Here is a 17,797-nt window from a genome sequence, read left to right as displayed (position 1 = left end):
TAGCTGAAAGATATCCATCCATTTGTAGGAGTAGGCAGTGGTTTCTGGCATATCGGCTTCTGTCACGTGATCACCATCAACCTGCTGATGTTTTTAGGGAATGACGATTCGACCCCTCGTTGACCTTCTGGCCGTCAAGAAGAGGAAACAAAGTAAAAGTTCAATAAATGAGGAGATTCACACTCAGGTAGTGTACCTGACCTCAAAGACTGAGAAACACGTGATGTAGCCGAAAACTGCTCGGCTGGATGGTTAATGGATGATTAAAATGTTAAATGCTCCTGTTTTGTGTCTCCACCAGTTTCTGGAACTTTTGCTAACTGGAATAGAGGGCGTGTGCGGACACTACGGACATCATCACTGGAGGGACAAGTGCGTTTCAGACCAGCATTGAAGGAAAAGTCCAGCTGAAACTGAAAATCCTGTCATAGTTTACTCTTTATCCTCATGTTGTGAATCAGTGTTCACACTGCTTTTCCATACAGTTACCAGATGCTCTTCAAAAAACATATTGAGTACCCATATCGATTCGTAAATCCCAAGTACATGCAATTTGGTTTAATCTGCAAATGAGTTTTATGAACTGTAGAGGCCTTGATTCTCAGAAGCTTTGAACCGTGAATAACAACTTAAATTTGGTCTGTTGGGTTTCTTCTTTTGTACTCTACAGAAAAATAATGCCAAACATAGTGATTTACTGAAATATTCTGCAAAAAATGAATGTCAGTTTTGGTCAAAATAGTTTTGAAGGCCAAAAACAGTGACGCTTTATTAGCATTTATCTGATGTATCTAACTGCGTGCAGGAGACATAAGGGCGAGTAAATGATGCAAGGTGTTTACAGACTGAACTCTTGTATTTAAGATCTTGTAAACGTTCTATTTTTTGATGCGTGTTCATCTGCAGGCTGAATCGCTTTAATAAGCGTTACATCAAGCGGTGTCTGATCACTGGAGAGCGATCGCAGGAACCCAAGCTCATCTCTTTCTACAATAAGATGGAGCTCAAACAGGCCTTGATGCTGCTGGAGAGCAACAGTTCAGCCAGTCTGGGCACTGCATCGGCCATACTGTTAGTTTCCACACACTCCTAACACTGCACACGCTCACTTCACGCTCCTCACACACACTGCACACGCTCACATCACGCTCCTCACACACACTGCACACACTCACATCACGCTCCTCACACACACTGCACATGCTCAAATCACGCTCATCACTCACTGCACACGCTCACATTACTCTCCTCACTCACTGCACACGCTCACATCACGCTCCTCACACACACTGCACACGCTCACATCACTCTCCTCACTCACTGCACACGCTCAAATCACGCTCCTCACTCACTGCACACGCTCACATCACTCTCCTCACTCACTGCACACGCTCACATCACGCTCCTCACACACACTGCACACGCTCACATCACTCTCCTCACTCACTGCACACGCTCACATCACTCTCCTCACTCACTGCACACGCTCACATCACTCTCCTCACTCACTGCACACGCTCACATCACGCTCCTCACACACACTGCACACGCTCACATCACTCTCCTCACTCACTGCACACGCTCACATCACGCTCCTCACACACACTGCACACGCTCACATCAATCTCCTCACACACACGCTCCTCACACACACTGCACACGCTCACATCACGCTCCTCACACACTGCACACGTTCACATCACGCTCCTCACACACACTGCACACTCTCACATCACTCTCCTCACTCACTGCACACGCTCACATCACGCTCCTCACACACATTGCACACGCTCACATCACTCTCCTCACACACACTGCACACTCTCACATCACGCTCCTCACACACACTGCACACGCTCACATCACTCTCCTCACTCACTGCACACGCTCACATCACGCTCCTCACACACACTGCACACGCTCGTCACACACACTGCACACGCTCACATCATGCTCCTCACAAACACTGCACACGCTCACATCATGCTCCTCACACACACCGCACACGCTCCTCACACACTGCACGCGCTCACATCACACTCCTCACACTGCACACTCACATCACCCTCCTCACACTCACATCACACTCCTCACACTGCATACAATCCTCACACTGCACACACTCCTCACACTGCACACACTCCGCACACTGCACACATTCCTCACACTCACACTGCACACACTCCTCACACTGCACTCACTCCTCACACTGCACACATTCCTCACACTCCTCACACTGGACACACTCCTCACATTCCTCACACTGGACACACTCCTCACACTATACACATTCCTCACACTCCTCACACTGTACACACTCCTCACACAGGACACACTCCTCACACTCCTCACACTGCACACACTCCTCATACTGCACACACTCCTCAAACTGCACATGCTCACATCACACTCCTCACATTCCTCACACTGCACACACTCCTCACACTGCACTCACTCCTCACACTGCACACATTCCTCACACTCCTCACACTGCACACACTCCTCACACTGCACTCACTCCTCACACTGCACACATTCCTCACACTCCTCACACTGCACACACTCCTCACACTGCACTCACTCCTCACACTGCACACATTCCTCACACTCCTCACACTGGACACACTCCTCACATTCCTCACACTGGACACACTCCTCACACTGCACACATTCCTCACACTCCTCACACTGCACACACTCCTCACATTCCTCACACTGGACACACTCCTCACACTGCACACATTCCTCACACTCCTCACACTGGACACACTCCTCACACTCCTCACACTGCACACACTCCTCACACTGCACACACTCCTCAAACTGCACATGCTCACATCACACTCCTCACATTCCTCACACTGCTCACGCTCACATCACTCTTCTCACACACACTGCACACGCTCACATCACACTCCTCACACACACTGCACACGCTCACATCACTCTCCTAAAACACTGCACACGCTCACATCACACTCCTCACACACGCTGCACACGCTCACATCACTCTCCTCACACACACTGAAAACGCTCACATCACACTCCTCACACTGCACATATTCCTCACACTGCACTCACTCCTCACACTGCACACACTCCTCACACTGCACTCACTTCTCACACTGGACAGACTCCTCACACTCCTCACACTGCACACACTCCTCACACTGCACACACTCCTCACACTGGACACACTCCTCACACAGCACTCACTTCTCACACTCCTTACACTGCACACACTCCTCAAACTGCACATGCTCACATCACACTCCTCACATTGCTCACGCTCACATCACTCTTCTCACACACACTGCACACGCTCACATCACACTCCTCACACACACTGCACACGCTCAGATCACTCTCCTAAAACACTCTGCACACGCTCACATCACACTCCTTACACAGTGCTCACGCTCACATCACACTCCTCACACACACTGCACACGCTCACATCAATCTCCTAAAACACTGCACACGCTCACATCACACTCCTCACACACGCTGCACACGCTCACATCACTCTCCTCACACACACTGAAAACGCTCACATCACACTCCTCACACTGCACATATTCCTCACACTGCACTCACTCCTCACACTGCACACACTCCTCACACTGCACTCACTTCTCACACTGGACAGACTCCTCACACTCCTCACACTGCACACACTCCTCACACTGCACACACTCCTCACACTGGACACACTCCTCACACAGCACTCACTTCTCACACTCCTTACACTGCACACACTCCTCAAACTGCACATGCTCACATCACACTCCTCACATTGCTCACGCTCACATCACTCTTCTCACACACACTGCACACGCTCACATCACACTCCTCACACACACTGCACACGCTCAGATCACTCTCCTAAAACACTCTGCACACGCTCACATCACACTCCTTACACAGTGCTCACGCTCACATCACTCTCCTCACACACACTGCACACGCTCACATCACTCTCCTGACACACACTACACACGCTCATATCACGCTCCTCACACACACTGCAAACGCTCACATCACTCTCCTCACTCACTGCACACGCTCACATCACGCTCCTCACACACACTGCACACGCTCGTCACACACACTGCACACTCACATCACCCTCCTCACACTCACATCACACTCCTCACACTGCATACAAACCTCACACTGCACACACTCCTCACACTGCACACACTCCGCACACTGCACACATTCCTCACACTCACACTGCACACACTCCTCACACTGCACTCACTCCTCACACTGCACACATTCCTCACAATCCTCACACTGGACACACTACTCACATTCCTCACACTGGACACACTCCTCACACTATACACATTCCTCACACTCCTCACACTGCACACACTCCTCACACAGGACACACTCCTCACACTCCTCACACTGCACACACTCCTCATACTGCACACACTCCTCAAACTGCACATGCTCACATCACACTCCTCACACACACTGCACACGCTCACATCACTCTCCTGACACACACTACACACGCTCATATCACGCTCCTCACACACACTGCAAACGCTCACATCACACTCCTCACACTGCACATATTCCTCACACTGCACTTACTCCTCACACTGCACACACTCCTCACACTCACACTGCACACACTCCTCACACTGCACACATTCCTCACACTGCACACACTGCCCACACTCCTCACACTGCACACATTCCTCACACTGCACGCGCTTACATCACACTCCTCACACTGCACACACTCCTCACACTGCACACACTCACATCACACTCCTCACACTGCACACACTCACATCACACTCCTCACTCTGCACACACTCCTCACACTGCACTCACTCCTCACACTCCTCACACTGCACACACTCCTCACACTGCACACACTCCTCACACTGCACACACTCCTCATGCTGCACACACTCCTCACACTGCACACGCTCACATCACACTCCTCACACTGCACACACTCCTCATACTGCACACACTGCACACACTCCTCACACTGCACTCACTCCTCACACTCCTCACACTGCACACACTCCTCACACTGCACACACTCCTCATGCTGCACACACTCCTCACACTGCACACGCTCACATCACACTCCTCACACTGCACACACTCCTCACACTGGACACACTCCTCACACTGCACACACTCAAATCAAACTCCTCACACTGCACTCACTCCTCACACTGCACACACTCCTCACACTGCACACACTCCTTACACTGCACACACTCCTCACACTGCACACACTCACATCACACTCCTCACACTGCACACGTTCACATTACACTCCTCACACTGCACACACTCCTCACACTGGACACACTCTTCACACAGCACTCACTTCTCACACTCCTTACACTGCACACACTCCTCACACTTCACACACTCCTCACACTGGACACACTCCTCACACTCCTCACACTGCACACACTCCTCAAACTGCACATGCTCACATCACACTCCTCACATTGCTCACGCTCACATCACTCTTCTCACACACACTGCACACGCTCACATCACACTCCTCACACACACTGCACACGCTCAGATCACTCTCCTAAAACACTATGCACACGCTCACATCACACTCCTTACACACTGCACACGCTCACATCACACTCATCACACACACTGCACACGCTCAGATCACTCTCCTAAAACACTATGCACAAGCTCACATCACACTCCTTACACACTGCTCACGCTCACATCACTCTCCTCACACACACTGAAAACGCTCACATCACTCTCCTGACACACACTACACACGCTCATATCACGCTCCTCACACACACTGCAAACGCTCACATCACACTCCTCACACTGCACATATTCCTCACACTGCACTTACTCCTCACACTGCACACACTCCTCACACTCACACTGCACACACTCCTCACACTGCACACATTCCTCACACTGCACACACTGCACACACTCCTCACACTGCACACATTCCTCACACTGCACGCGCTTACATCACACTCCTCACACTGCACACACTCCTCACACTGCACACACTCACATCACACTCCTCACACTGCACACACTCACATCACACTCCTCACTCTGCACACACTCCTCACACTGCACACGCTCACATCACACTCCTCACACTGCCAACTCCTCATACTGCACACACTGCACACACTCCTCACACTGCACTCATTCCTCACACTCCTCACACTGCACACACTCCTCACACTGCACACACTCCTCATGCTGCACACACTCCTCACACTGCACACGCTCACATCACACTCCTCACACTGCACACACTGCACACACTCCTCACACTGCACACACTCAAATCAAACTCCTCACACTGCACTCACTCCTCACACTGCACACACTCCTCACACTGCACACACTCCTTACACTGCACACACTCCTCACACTGCACACGCTCACATCACACTCCTCACACTGCACACGTTCACATTACACTCCTCACACTGCACACACTGCACACACTCCTCACACTGCACACGCTCACCTCACACTGCACACGCTCACCTCACACTGCACACACTCACTTCACACTCCTCACACTGCACACACTCCTCACACTGCACACACTCACATCACACTCCTCACACTGCACACGTTCACATCACACTCCTCACACTACACACACTCCTCACACTGCACACGCTAACATCACACTCCTCACACTGCAGACACTCCTCATGCTGCACACACTCCTCACACTGCACACGCTCACATCACACTCCTCACACTGCACACACTCCTCACACTGCACACACTCCTCATGCTGCACACACTCCTCATGCTGCACACACTCCTCACACTGCACACGCTCACATCACACTCCTCACACTGCACACTCTCCTGATACTGCACACACTGCACACACTCCTCACACTGCACTCACTCCTCACACTGCACACACTCCTCACACTGCACACACTCCTCATGCTGCACACACTCCTCACACTGCACACGCTCACATCACACTCCTCACACTGCACACACTGCACACACTCCTCACACTGGACACACTCCTCACACTGCACACACTCAAATCAAACTCCTCACACTGCACTCACTCCTCACACTGCACACACTCCTCACACTGCACACACTCCTTACACTGCACACACTCCTCACACTGCACACGCTCACATCACACTCCTCACACTGCACACGTTCACATTACACTCCTCACACTGCACACACTGCACACGCTCACCTCACACTGCACACGCGCACCTCACACTGCACACACTCACATCACACTCCTCACACTGGACACACTCCTCACACTGCACACACTCCTCACACTGCACACACTCACATTACACTCCTCACACTGCACACGTTCACATCACACTCCTCACACTACACACACTCCTCACACACTGCACACGCTCACATCACACTCCTCACACTGCACACGGTCACATCACACTCCTCACACTGCACACACTCCTCACGCTGCACACCCTCAAATCACGCTCCACACACTGCACACACTCCTCACGCTGCACACACTCCTCACGCTGCACACACTCCTCACACTGCACACACTCCTCACACTGCACACCCTCAAATCACACTCCTCACACTGCACATAAACATCATGCTTCTCACTGCATGTGTGTGTGTCTGCAGACAGCAGCGCAGCAGGAGGACGATTAACATCTCTAAAGAACGAGAAGAAGAAATCAGAAAGATTCTGCGAGCAAACCTGCAGAAGACGCGACAGAGAGTGAGACACACGACATACTGATTGCATGTGTTCTGTGCCAGTGTGAATGTTCTGTGTAGAATACCTTGGTGACATGGTTCAACATCATCTTGACTCATTGGTCAAAATGACCTTTTTTTGTAATTTATGCCAGATTTAGATTAATTTTTTTTTTTAATTTTATTGGCATGACAAATAATTGTGCATTTGTGTTGCTAAAGCTCTCACTGAATTAAACATGCATTATGAGGTCACCTGATGTAGTATTTTGTTTGAAATTTTTATGCTTGTATAATGTGTTTTACACTATTTTTTCAAAAGAAGCAGCAGGTGATATTACGTGTGTACTGCACTGTGTGAGTTTAGCAGTGTGCTAGGATTCTGTGCTTCAGTGCTTGAATGTGTGTGTGTCTTGCTCTGTTCACTGCAGTCTTATTTACTGGACTGTGTAAGTAACTATTGTGTGTGTGTGTGTGTGTGTGTGTGTGTGTGTGTGTGTGTGTGTGTGTGTGTGTGTGTGTGTGTGTGTGTGTGTGTGTGTGTGTGTGTGGTTAGCTGCGCTCGTACAGCAGACACACACTGATGCCTGAAGCTGCAGAAGACGACTGGAGCGAGACGCGGATCAGGAAACAGCGTGTGGAAATAGAGAGGCGGGTGAGTAAGAAAAGAAAGAAAGAAAGTTATGCTTTTATTTATTTGTCTGTATTTAAACGCTCAAGCCAAAGGAAAAGCCAGTAATTTCAGAGTGTCACTTTTCCAGATGAGCCACTTTCTGACGGTTCCTGCTAATCGCTCCGAGTCTCCTGCAGTGCGGAGAGGCCGCTTCGAGTCAGGTGACCATCTCAGGTGTTTCCAGGGTCACTCGAGTCAGGTGACTTCTCAGGTGTTTCCAAGGTCACTTGAGTCAGGTGACCTTCTCAGATGTTTCCAGGGTCACTTGAGTCAAGTGACCTTCTCAGGCGTTTCCAGGGTCACTCGAGTGAGGTGACCTTCTCAGGTGTTTCCAAGTTCACTTGAGTCAGGTGACCTTCTCAGGTGTTTCCAGGGTCACTCGAGTCAGGTGACCTTCTCAGATGTTTCCAAGGTCACTCGAGTCAGGTGACCTTCTCAGGTGTTTCCAAGGTCACTCGAGTCAGGTGACCTTCTCAGGTGTTTCCAAGGTCACTCGAGTCAGGTGACCTTCTCAGGTGTTTCCAGGGTCACTGGAGTCAGGTAACCTTCTCAGGTGTTTCCGAGGTCACTTGAGTCAGGTGACCTTCTCAGGTGTTTCCAAGGTCACTCGAGTCAAGTGACCTTCTCAGGTGTTTCCAAGGTCACTCGAGTCAGGTGACCTTCTCAGGTGTTTCCAGGGTCAATTGAGTCAGGTGACCTTCTCAGGTGTTTCCAAGGTCACTCGAGTCTTGTGACCTTCTCAGGTGTTTCCAAGGTCACTTGAGTCAGGTGACCTTCTCAGGTGTTTCCAAGGTCATTCAGTAACAGAATGATGCATGACGTTTTGAAATGTTGTCTTCCAGATAGCCAAGGTCAGACAGCCAGGCCGAGTGTCCTAGTGTCAGTCCTCGGAGACCCTGAGAAGCCCGACGGATCCAGAAGCCAGAACACCGACGGATCCGCTCAGATCCAGAACCCGGACAGCCGAGGACATAAGCTGAGCGTGACGTTTGCTCTGGATGTGGAGGAGCATAACCTGCCTCGGTGTTTGAGTGATCCGGGTCCACATAACCTGCTGGAGGAGGAAGAGCTGTTTCATCAGAAAGACTGAGGATGCTTGTTTGTTTGTATTTTATATGTGTTTTTTGCAGTGGAAAATTATTAAACTATTATTTCTAGTGGTCTGAGTGCATATGTCGTACGTGTCACGCTTGTCCTGTTTTAGTATCCTGGTACTAGACAATTGGTATTATCTGCGTTTTACATGCGTATCCCATGACTCTTGTGTTCAGATCTTCAGGTTAGGTTAGGCTAGGCATGTTCGCTGTCCTGAAGAGTTTGGCTCTAACCCTGAAAACCCCCTCACCTGCCTGTAGCCTTAGTAATCCTGAAGACATTGATCAGCTTGTTCAGGTGTGTTAGATTAGGGTTGGAGCTGAACTCTGCAGGACAGCGGGTTATGGTTATGGTTAGGGTTAGGGTTATGCAGGCGAATGAAGAGGAGAAGGAAGGCAGCTGTTTGTTTGGTACAACACAGCCAAGTCCCAGTGGCTTGTTTATATTCTTCCCATAGCTAACCCTCATGTTTTTGTGATGTGCCCACAGGCATTTCTGACCTCCTCCGGACCTGCTTTCAGTGATACACTCACTAAACGTTTTCATCTGTATTTATTGCTAGCTAAAATGGCCAATGTACTCTTCAAACTTGTTTATGAATTTATGTTGCTTTTGCTCTTAAAACATTCTGAAGTCAAGTTTTGTGGACAAAACTTATTTTTTATGAAGATTTTTATATTAGATTTTGACTTTTTTAGCAGATGGACAAGAAGCTTCTAAAGCATGACTTGCTCCTCACATGTTCCTCCTTCACTAGCATTCAAAAGCATCCCATGATGCACCTGGAGTGAGCAGAAGAAGCTCAAATATAAGGCAGTTTCTACAAAGAACATCTGGTGCTTCAATTTATGAAAATCTCTATGAAGAGTCACATGATGCTCATTTGTTTGTTTTTGATTATCTAAATCTGAAAGATTTATTCACTTCGCCTCATAACATTTTTACCTGTTTTGAAAAGAATCCAAACATGTTTTGTTTATCACACACCACAGGTTTGGTAACAACAGCCGTCCACTCGTGACATCTTGTGTTATTAAAGATGATCATCGGTTTCTGAGAAACTTTATACTGAGACTTCAGTCCGACTCGTTTGTTATCATCGTCTTCGTTTATCGTCTAACTGTTTAAAAGCTTTTTTATTTTAAGAAATCAATGCTTTTATCAATGATAAATATAAATTTATCAAAAGTAACAGTCAAGACATTTATAATGTGAAAGTTGAACATTCTATTCATCAAAGAATTTTGAAAAATAAAATGTATATCAGTTTCCTCTGAAATCTGAAGCTGTTTTCAACATTGATAATAATCATAGAGGTTTTTTGAGCAAATCATATACTGATTTCTGAAGGATCATGTGACACTGAAGACTGGAGTAATGATGCTGAAAATTCAGCTTTGATCACAGGAATAAATTACACTTTACTATATATTCACACAGAAAACAGCTGATTTACATTGAAATAATATTTCACTGTTTTTATTGTATTTTTGATCAAATAAATGCAGCTTTAGTGAGCAGAAGAGACTTTCAGAAACAATAAATATCTTACAGACCCCAAACTTTTATTTTAATTCAATGAAACAGACTGACATCGACTTTGGATTTGAGGAATATGGATGGACGTTGGTTTTATAGGAATTTCTGGACATATATGGTTTATTTCATAATAAGTGGCATGTTTGATCTTTAATGTGCACGTGAAGCCCAGAGAGACTCATTTGAGACTCAAACATGAAGCTCCTGAGACATAATTAAGGAAACCATCACAAACAGACTCGCACATCATCATCAGAATCAGATCTCAGATCTACAGTCAAAGAAAGGAATCATGGACTTTAGTGGAAGCTGGAAACTGTGTGAACAGGAGAATCCAGAGGCGTTTCTCAGAGCCATATGTGAGTATATAACCCTTATTTAATACATTCGGTTTCAGTATGTCAGTCTTCTGGTTTTCTTTTAATTTGAACGTTTCTAAAGTTGTTGTTCATATGTAATGAAAGTGAGGTGCAACGTGTTTTTATGAACGCAGCGGCTCCAGAGATTTACATTAAAATGATGAAAGAAGTGAAACCTCTGACAACGATTGAGCAGAACGGAGATGAATTCAGCATCTGTGTGAAAACAGCCCTCAGGAGCAACACAAACACCTTCACCATCGGCACTGAGAGCGAATTCAACACCATGGACGGCAAGAAGATCAAGGTCATTCAGTCACTTTTACAGTCGCTAGGACACATTTATCATAACTCTTCATTCATGTCTGAAATCAACCCATTCTTCCTGAAAAAAGAATGTAAATGTGCGTAAATTGGCCTGTATATATAGAGTTTTACTGTTGTTTTTGTCCGATTGTGAGATGAATTGATGTAAATGTATTTATTGAATGTATTATGTGCTGAAACATGATAAATCAGCCTCAGTTTATCTCTGATATTGTGATCGCTGTTTGAAGCATTTGATAAAGTGACTTTAATATCGAGAAACAAGTCCGAATGACTAAAAAACTGTTTTATTTAAGCAAACAGTAATTGGAAGAGAAAGTAGTTAAAGGCAGGGTAGGTAGAAATCCCCAAAAATACTTTTTTCCAAATTTGTTTAAACTGTCTTTATGTATCAATGCATAATTAAAATGTAAGTACTCTGGAAAATAAATGATAAAAATCGAGTGTCTGTAGTCCTCTCAGGACTGTAATAAACACAGCTCATTATTCCATTCGGGACGAAAGAAATGATTGGCTGGTGCGACTGTCACTCTCCCTCGCTACCATGGATACCACCTCTGCTGATACAGGAGCAGCCCACACGCGCGCACACGTTTGAAGAGGCACGGAAGCTAGTAATAACAATTATGGCAGAGAAAGAACAGTCAAAATTCTCAGTACCTGCATATAGAGGCAGCGAAGTCAAACAAGTAAAAAAAAAAGGAAGACAGTATTTGAAAAGGCTATGAACAAAAAGTCTTTGGATAAATAAAGAAATCATACGAGAGTCAATATCGGCGTGGCTTTCCAGCGGTGGCGACAACTGACGATCTCATTCTCAAGGGGCTGAAAAGTGACTCCATGATGGCTTTATTTCTGCTGGACAGGTAATCTTGCTGTTTTCATTTTGATGGCATTTATTTGTTCATGAAGCATGTATCACTAGCACACGTAGCTACCTAACGTTACGTAGCATAACTAACGTTATACTGGCTTAGCTATGACGGTGTAACTTTGGTGTCGACTGGTATAACGTTACTGTTAGTGAGCCAGGGTTGAGACCATAAATAGCAGTTGAAAGCTGTTTTGTTTAATTTCACCAAATCTAACTTTAGGTTAAAATGTTTAGGGGATCTATTTTTATACCTAGCTTTACCCTCTGCCTACACTTTGTTCCTATGTTCACCGTGAACTCTACCTGCTCCGTTTCTTCGCGTTTGGTTTGTTGTTATGTGCTCTACATATGTTTACCTATGTCTTTATGTTGTATCTGCAGTGTTGTGCCTGAAACGCGTTCATTGAACGATAGTTCATGAGCTCGTTCATATTTTTGGCGAACGTGAACTGAAGGTACTGTATTACTGCCGGATGAACGTTATTGTGAACGCCTTCATTCTGGTGTCTGTGTACACACTCAGTTTAACTTCGTTCAATAGGATGCCAGATTTCTATAGAGCCTTCCAGGCGAAAACCCGGATAAAACACACCGTAAACAGGCCATAAAGGGTTAATTCACCCAAAAATGAAAATTAGGTCATTAATGACTCACCCTCATGTCGTTCCAAGTCCGTAAGACCTCCGTTCATCTTCAGAACACAGTTTAAGATATTTTAGATTCAGTCTGATGTGGTCCATGTGACATCAGTGGGTTAGTTAGAATTTTTTGAAGCATCGAAAATACATTTTGTTCCAAAAATAACAAAAACGATGACTTAATTCAGCATTGTATTCTCTTCCGGTTCTGTTGTCAATAAAAAAAGAGGCAAGAAAAATAATTAGGCAGCATCTTGCCGCACACCTGGGTCAGGCCACATCACAGGCCACATCACAGGCAATATCTTCCCTTGCCAGACATCGAGGGAAGAAGCGCCTTGAGTGCCTTATCCATCCCTGAATCACACACACATCAATCTCCTCATGCCTCTTCCATAGCCTGCACAAGAGGCATGCGCACAAAGGGCTGCCGGTCGTATACCTTCCACCGCCATGCTGAAAATAACTCTTATAGAGGCTCCTACTCTTCCTCTTCCTCCTTTTCCTCTTCCTCTTCCTCCTCCTCCTCCTCTTCCTCTTCATCCTCCTCCTTCTCTTCCCCCTCCTCCTATTCCTCTTTCTCTTCCTCCTCTTCCTCTTCCTCCTCCTCTTTCTCTTCCTCATCCTCCTTTTCTTCCTCCTCTTTCTCTTCCCCCTCCTCCTCTTTCTCTTCCTCTTTCTCTTTCTCCTCCTCTTTCTCTTCCTCCTCCTCCTCTTCCTCTCCTCTTTCTCTTCCTCCTCCTCTTTCTCTTCCTCCTCCTCTTTCTCTTCTTCCTCTTCCTCTTCCTCCTCCTCTTTCTCTTCCTCCTCCTCCTCCTCTTCCTCCTCCTCTTTCTCTTCCTCCTCCTCTTTCTCTTCCTCCTCCTCCTCTTCCTCCTCCTCTTTCTCTTCCTCCTCCTCTTTCTCTTCCTCCTCCTCCTCTTCCTCCTCCTCTTTCTCTTCCTCCTCCTCTTCCTCCTCCTCCTCTTCCTCCTCCTCTTTCTCTTCCTCCTCCTCCTCTTCCTCCTCCTCTTTCTCTTCCTCCTCCTCTTCCTCCTCCTCCTCTTCCTCCTCCTCTTTCTCTTCCTCCTCCTCCTCCTCTTCCTCCTCCTCTTTCTCCTCCTCCTCCTCTTTCTCCTCCTACTCCTCTTTCTCCTCCTACTCCTCTTCCTCCTCCTCCTCTTCCTCCTCCTCTTTCTCTTCCTCCTCCTCCTCTTCCTCCTCCTCTTTCTCTTCCTCCTCCTCTTCCTCCTCCTCCTCTTCCTCCTCCTCTTTCTCTTCCTCCTCCTCCTCCTCTTCCTCCTCCTCTTTCTCCTCCTCCTCCTCTTTCTCCTCCTACTCCTCTTTCTCTTCCTCCTCCTCCTCTTCCTCCTCCTCTTTCTCTTCCTCCTCCTCTTCCTCCTCCTCCTCTTCCTCCTCCTCTTTCTCTTCCTCCTCCTCCTCCTCTTCCTCCTCCTCTTTCTCTTCCTCCTCCTCTTCCTCGTCTTCCATTTCTGTTGTAAAAAAAAAAGGTGCTCACCTGTGGTCTTTTCATAGTACTTTCATCCTGATTGAAGTGTTAACCATTAACCATTGAGGTGTTTGGCCAGCTGGCACATGTATTAACCAATTAGCTCATGTATTGTCATTTTAAATGGCAGTGTTTTGAAATGGCAAACATGTGACTTTATGTCAGATTGTTGTGTCTTATGCGTTCAGTGCATTTAAAAATTGCCATTTTGAATTGCAAAATGTGTGTAAAGCAGAAAATGTGTTTAGACTTTGGGAGACTTGAGAAGAGGTTTTGCTCTCTGTGTGTCAGTTTAAATAATTGAGCTGGGCATGTCAGTTTAGTGTGTTAGCATTTGGAAAAAACTGTATTGCAGTCCTGAGAGGACTGCAGACACTCGATTTTTATAATTTCTTTTCCAGAGTACTTACATTTTATTTATGCATTGATATATAGAGACAGTTTAAACAAATTTGGAAAAAAGTATTTTTGGGGATTTCTACCTACCTTGCCTTTAATTAGTCTGTAGAGAGTGTAGAACTGCTGTCTGTGGTTACCTAGCAACAACTGGCCTGCGTCACACCTGTGTGTGTGTGTGTGTGTGTGTGTGTGTGTGTGTGTGTGTGTGTGTGTGTGTGTGTGTGTGTGTGTGTGTGTGTGTGTGTGTGTGTGCGTGTGTGTGTGTGTGCGTGAGTGAGAGCGTGTGCTGGAGTGTGTGTGTGTTCACAGATATAATACAGACTCTGTATGTGTTCATATATTCACGAATCAGCTATTTTGCAGTCATATTTCAAGCAGCTCATCAGATTTGATTAGTTGTTCTGTGGTTTCAGGCAATAGCTCGACTCATCGATGGAAAGATCGTGATTGAATCGGATAAATTCACACACGTGAGAGAGATCCAGGGCGAGGAGATGATCGAGGTCAGAAGAGAATCATGTACTCCTGTATTTCAGAACAGAGTTGGTGTCATCTCTCTTTCTCTCTGGTTTCAGACACTCACCGCTGGAAGTGCGACTCTCGTCCGGAGAAGCCGCCGCGTTTAATCCAACCGGATGAACTATTGGATTCTAAACTTTCCACAGTTTAACCTTTTTACTGTCTGTTTTGAGAAAATTATTATTTTAAAAACCTTCTTCTAGTCATTGAAATAAACTAGTTTGTGTGCTTTGTTTTTATTCTGACCTTTGATAAAAAAATTATTGACCCCAAACCACTTGTTAGTAAAATATATTGTGTAATAATGTGTTATTCTGGGTTCCTGTTAATAAACGGAGGGAGGATCAGAGTCACACTTTCTGTTTTTACCTTTCATCCAAACTGTGCAGTTAGTTGAGAAAACAGCTAAAGGGTTAAGCATATTTCCAATCTTCAGTCTTATAGGAACCTTTGTAGTCACGGTTGTCTTCAAATGGACAGTATAGGGGACAGTTTGATGATTGAACTGTCGTCCTGCTTTATTACTGTATATATATATTCATAAATAAAGCATGGATGTGTTTCATTGAAACTCAATTTGTGGGTGCAGTACTGGAGTGTGTCCATAAGGGTGCAGTACTGGAGTGTGTCTGTCTATAGGGGTGCAGTACTGGAGTGTGTCTATAGGGGTGCAGTACTGGAGTGTGTCTATAGGGGTGCATTACTGGAGTGTGTCTATAAGGGTACAGTACTGGAGTGTGTCTATAGGGGTGCAGTACAGGAGTGTGTCTATAGGGGTGCAATACTGGAGTGTGTCTATAAGGGTGCAGTACTGGAGTGTGTCTATAGGGGTGCAGTACTGGAGTGTGTCTATAAGGGTGCAGTACTGGAGTGTGTCTATAAGGGTGCAGTACTGGAGTGTGTCTATAGGGGTGCAGTACTGGAGTGTGTCTATAAGAGTGCAGTACTGGTGTGTGTCTATAGGGGTGCAGTACTGGAGTGTGTCTATAGGGGTGCAGTACTGGAGTGTGTCTATAAGGGTGCAGTACTGGAGTGTGTCTATAGGGGTGCATTACTGGAGTGTGTCTATAGGGGTGCAGTACTGGAGTGTGTCTATAGGGGTGCATTACTGGAGTGTGTGTCTATAGGGGTGCAGTACTGGAGTGTGTCTATAGGGGTGCATTAGTGGAGTGTGTCTATAAGGGTGCAATACTGGAGTGTGTCTATAGGGGTGCAGTACTGGAGTGTGTCTATAAGGGTGCAGTACTGGAGTGTGTCTATAAGGGTGCAGTACTGGAGTGTGTCTATAGGGGTGCATTACTGGAGTGTGTCTATTACCCCTTTTCCACCAACAAGAACCAGGTGCTGGTTCAGAGCTAGAGCTAGTGCCGGTTCGGAGTTGGTTTAACTGACGAGCTTTCAAAGAACCGGTTTGCCTTTCCACAGGCTAGAGAGCCATCACAGAGCAGGATCTTACGTCACTGTATACATATCATGTTGCCCAGCAACGCTAGCGCAGCACACACAAACACACCAGGCTTCTTCGAGATGGTTCGGCACTGTGAATCTCGAACTGCGAGAGTGATCCAAAAGCAAAAGGAGTCGTATGCTCTCCAAACACTCCCGCAGCTCCGATCAGTCTATGCTGCTCCGATGCATCTCGAACAAGCCTTCCATCAACAATGGCGGTCGTTGCGTTACTATTTATGCTCATGGCTTTGCAAACCTACATCGGTATCCAAACACGGCGAATCCAGCACGTTCGTGCAGCTCGCCGTAACGTGCATTAACGGAGATTACAATCGAGCTGCTATTAGCACGATTAGCTACTATTTAAAAAATGGCGGTCACAAGTTTCTGTTTGTCTTGTTGGTCACGGTAACCCCGCCCTCAGCCGCTGACGTAAGCGGTTCTTACTTCTAGACCAGCAATGATTTGGTGCTACTTAAGGACCACTTTTACTGGTTTGGAGCTGGTGCTTTGGTGGTCGAAAAACAAAGAACCGATTTGAAACTAGGCTCTGGCTCCGAACCAGCACCAGCTCTGCCTTGGTGGAAAAGGGGTTTATAGGGGTGCAGTACTGGAGTGTGTGTCTATAGGGGTGCAGTACTGGAGTGTGTCTATACGGGTGCAGTACTGGAGTGTGTCTATAGGGGTGCAGTACTGGAG

At 46.7% G+C, this 17,797-nt stretch overlaps 2 protein-coding genes across 7 annotated transcripts in view; both read left to right on the top strand.

Moving 5' to 3' along the window:
• Positions 1-9,570, top strand: part of slc9a1b (solute carrier family 9 member A1b) — a 38,262-nt gene extending 28,692 nt beyond the window's left edge. The window contains exons 6-12 of one of the 6 annotated variants that reach the window (XM_077225189.1): positions 98-187; positions 302-372; positions 907-1,071; positions 7,663-7,759; positions 8,294-8,392; positions 8,499-8,571; positions 9,253-9,570. In XM_077225189.1, the coding sequence (XP_077081304.1) occupies positions 98-187; positions 302-372; positions 907-1,071; positions 7,663-7,759; positions 8,294-8,392; positions 8,499-8,571; positions 9,253-9,500 (843 nt within the window). In that variant the 3' untranslated portion in view covers positions 9,501-9,570. Of the gene's footprint in view, positions 1-97; positions 188-301; positions 373-906; positions 1,072-7,662; positions 7,760-8,293; positions 8,393-8,498; positions 8,610-8,646; positions 9,049-9,252 lie in introns of those variants that run through there. The other 5 variants (XM_077225190.1, XM_077225191.1, XM_077225193.1 and 2 more) reach the window with 5 other exon arrangements.
• Positions 9,571-10,559: 989 nt separating this feature from the next.
• Positions 10,560-15,886, top strand: fabp10b (fatty acid binding protein 10b, liver basic). The gene is made up of 4 exons (XM_077225196.1): positions 10,560-11,403; positions 11,538-11,710; positions 15,544-15,633; positions 15,706-15,886. The coding sequence occupies exons 1-4, from the start codon at positions 11,337-11,339 to the stop codon at positions 15,754-15,756; spliced, it is 381 nt and encodes a 126-aa protein (XP_077081311.1). The 5' UTR covers positions 10,560-11,336; the 3' UTR covers positions 15,757-15,886.
• The last annotated feature ends 1,911 nt before the right edge of the window (positions 15,887-17,797 follow it).

The sequence above is a fragment of the Siphateles boraxobius genome, unplaced genomic scaffold (assembly GCF_051911475.1).
Source record: "Siphateles boraxobius isolate OS27281-9 unplaced genomic scaffold, OSU_SipBor_1 128, whole genome shotgun sequence".
NCBI classification, from domain to species: Eukaryota; Metazoa; Chordata; class Actinopteri; order Cypriniformes; family Leuciscidae; genus Siphateles; species Siphateles boraxobius.
Note: the sequence above shows the minus strand (reverse complement) of the source record. Positions and strands in the feature narration are given on the sequence as shown.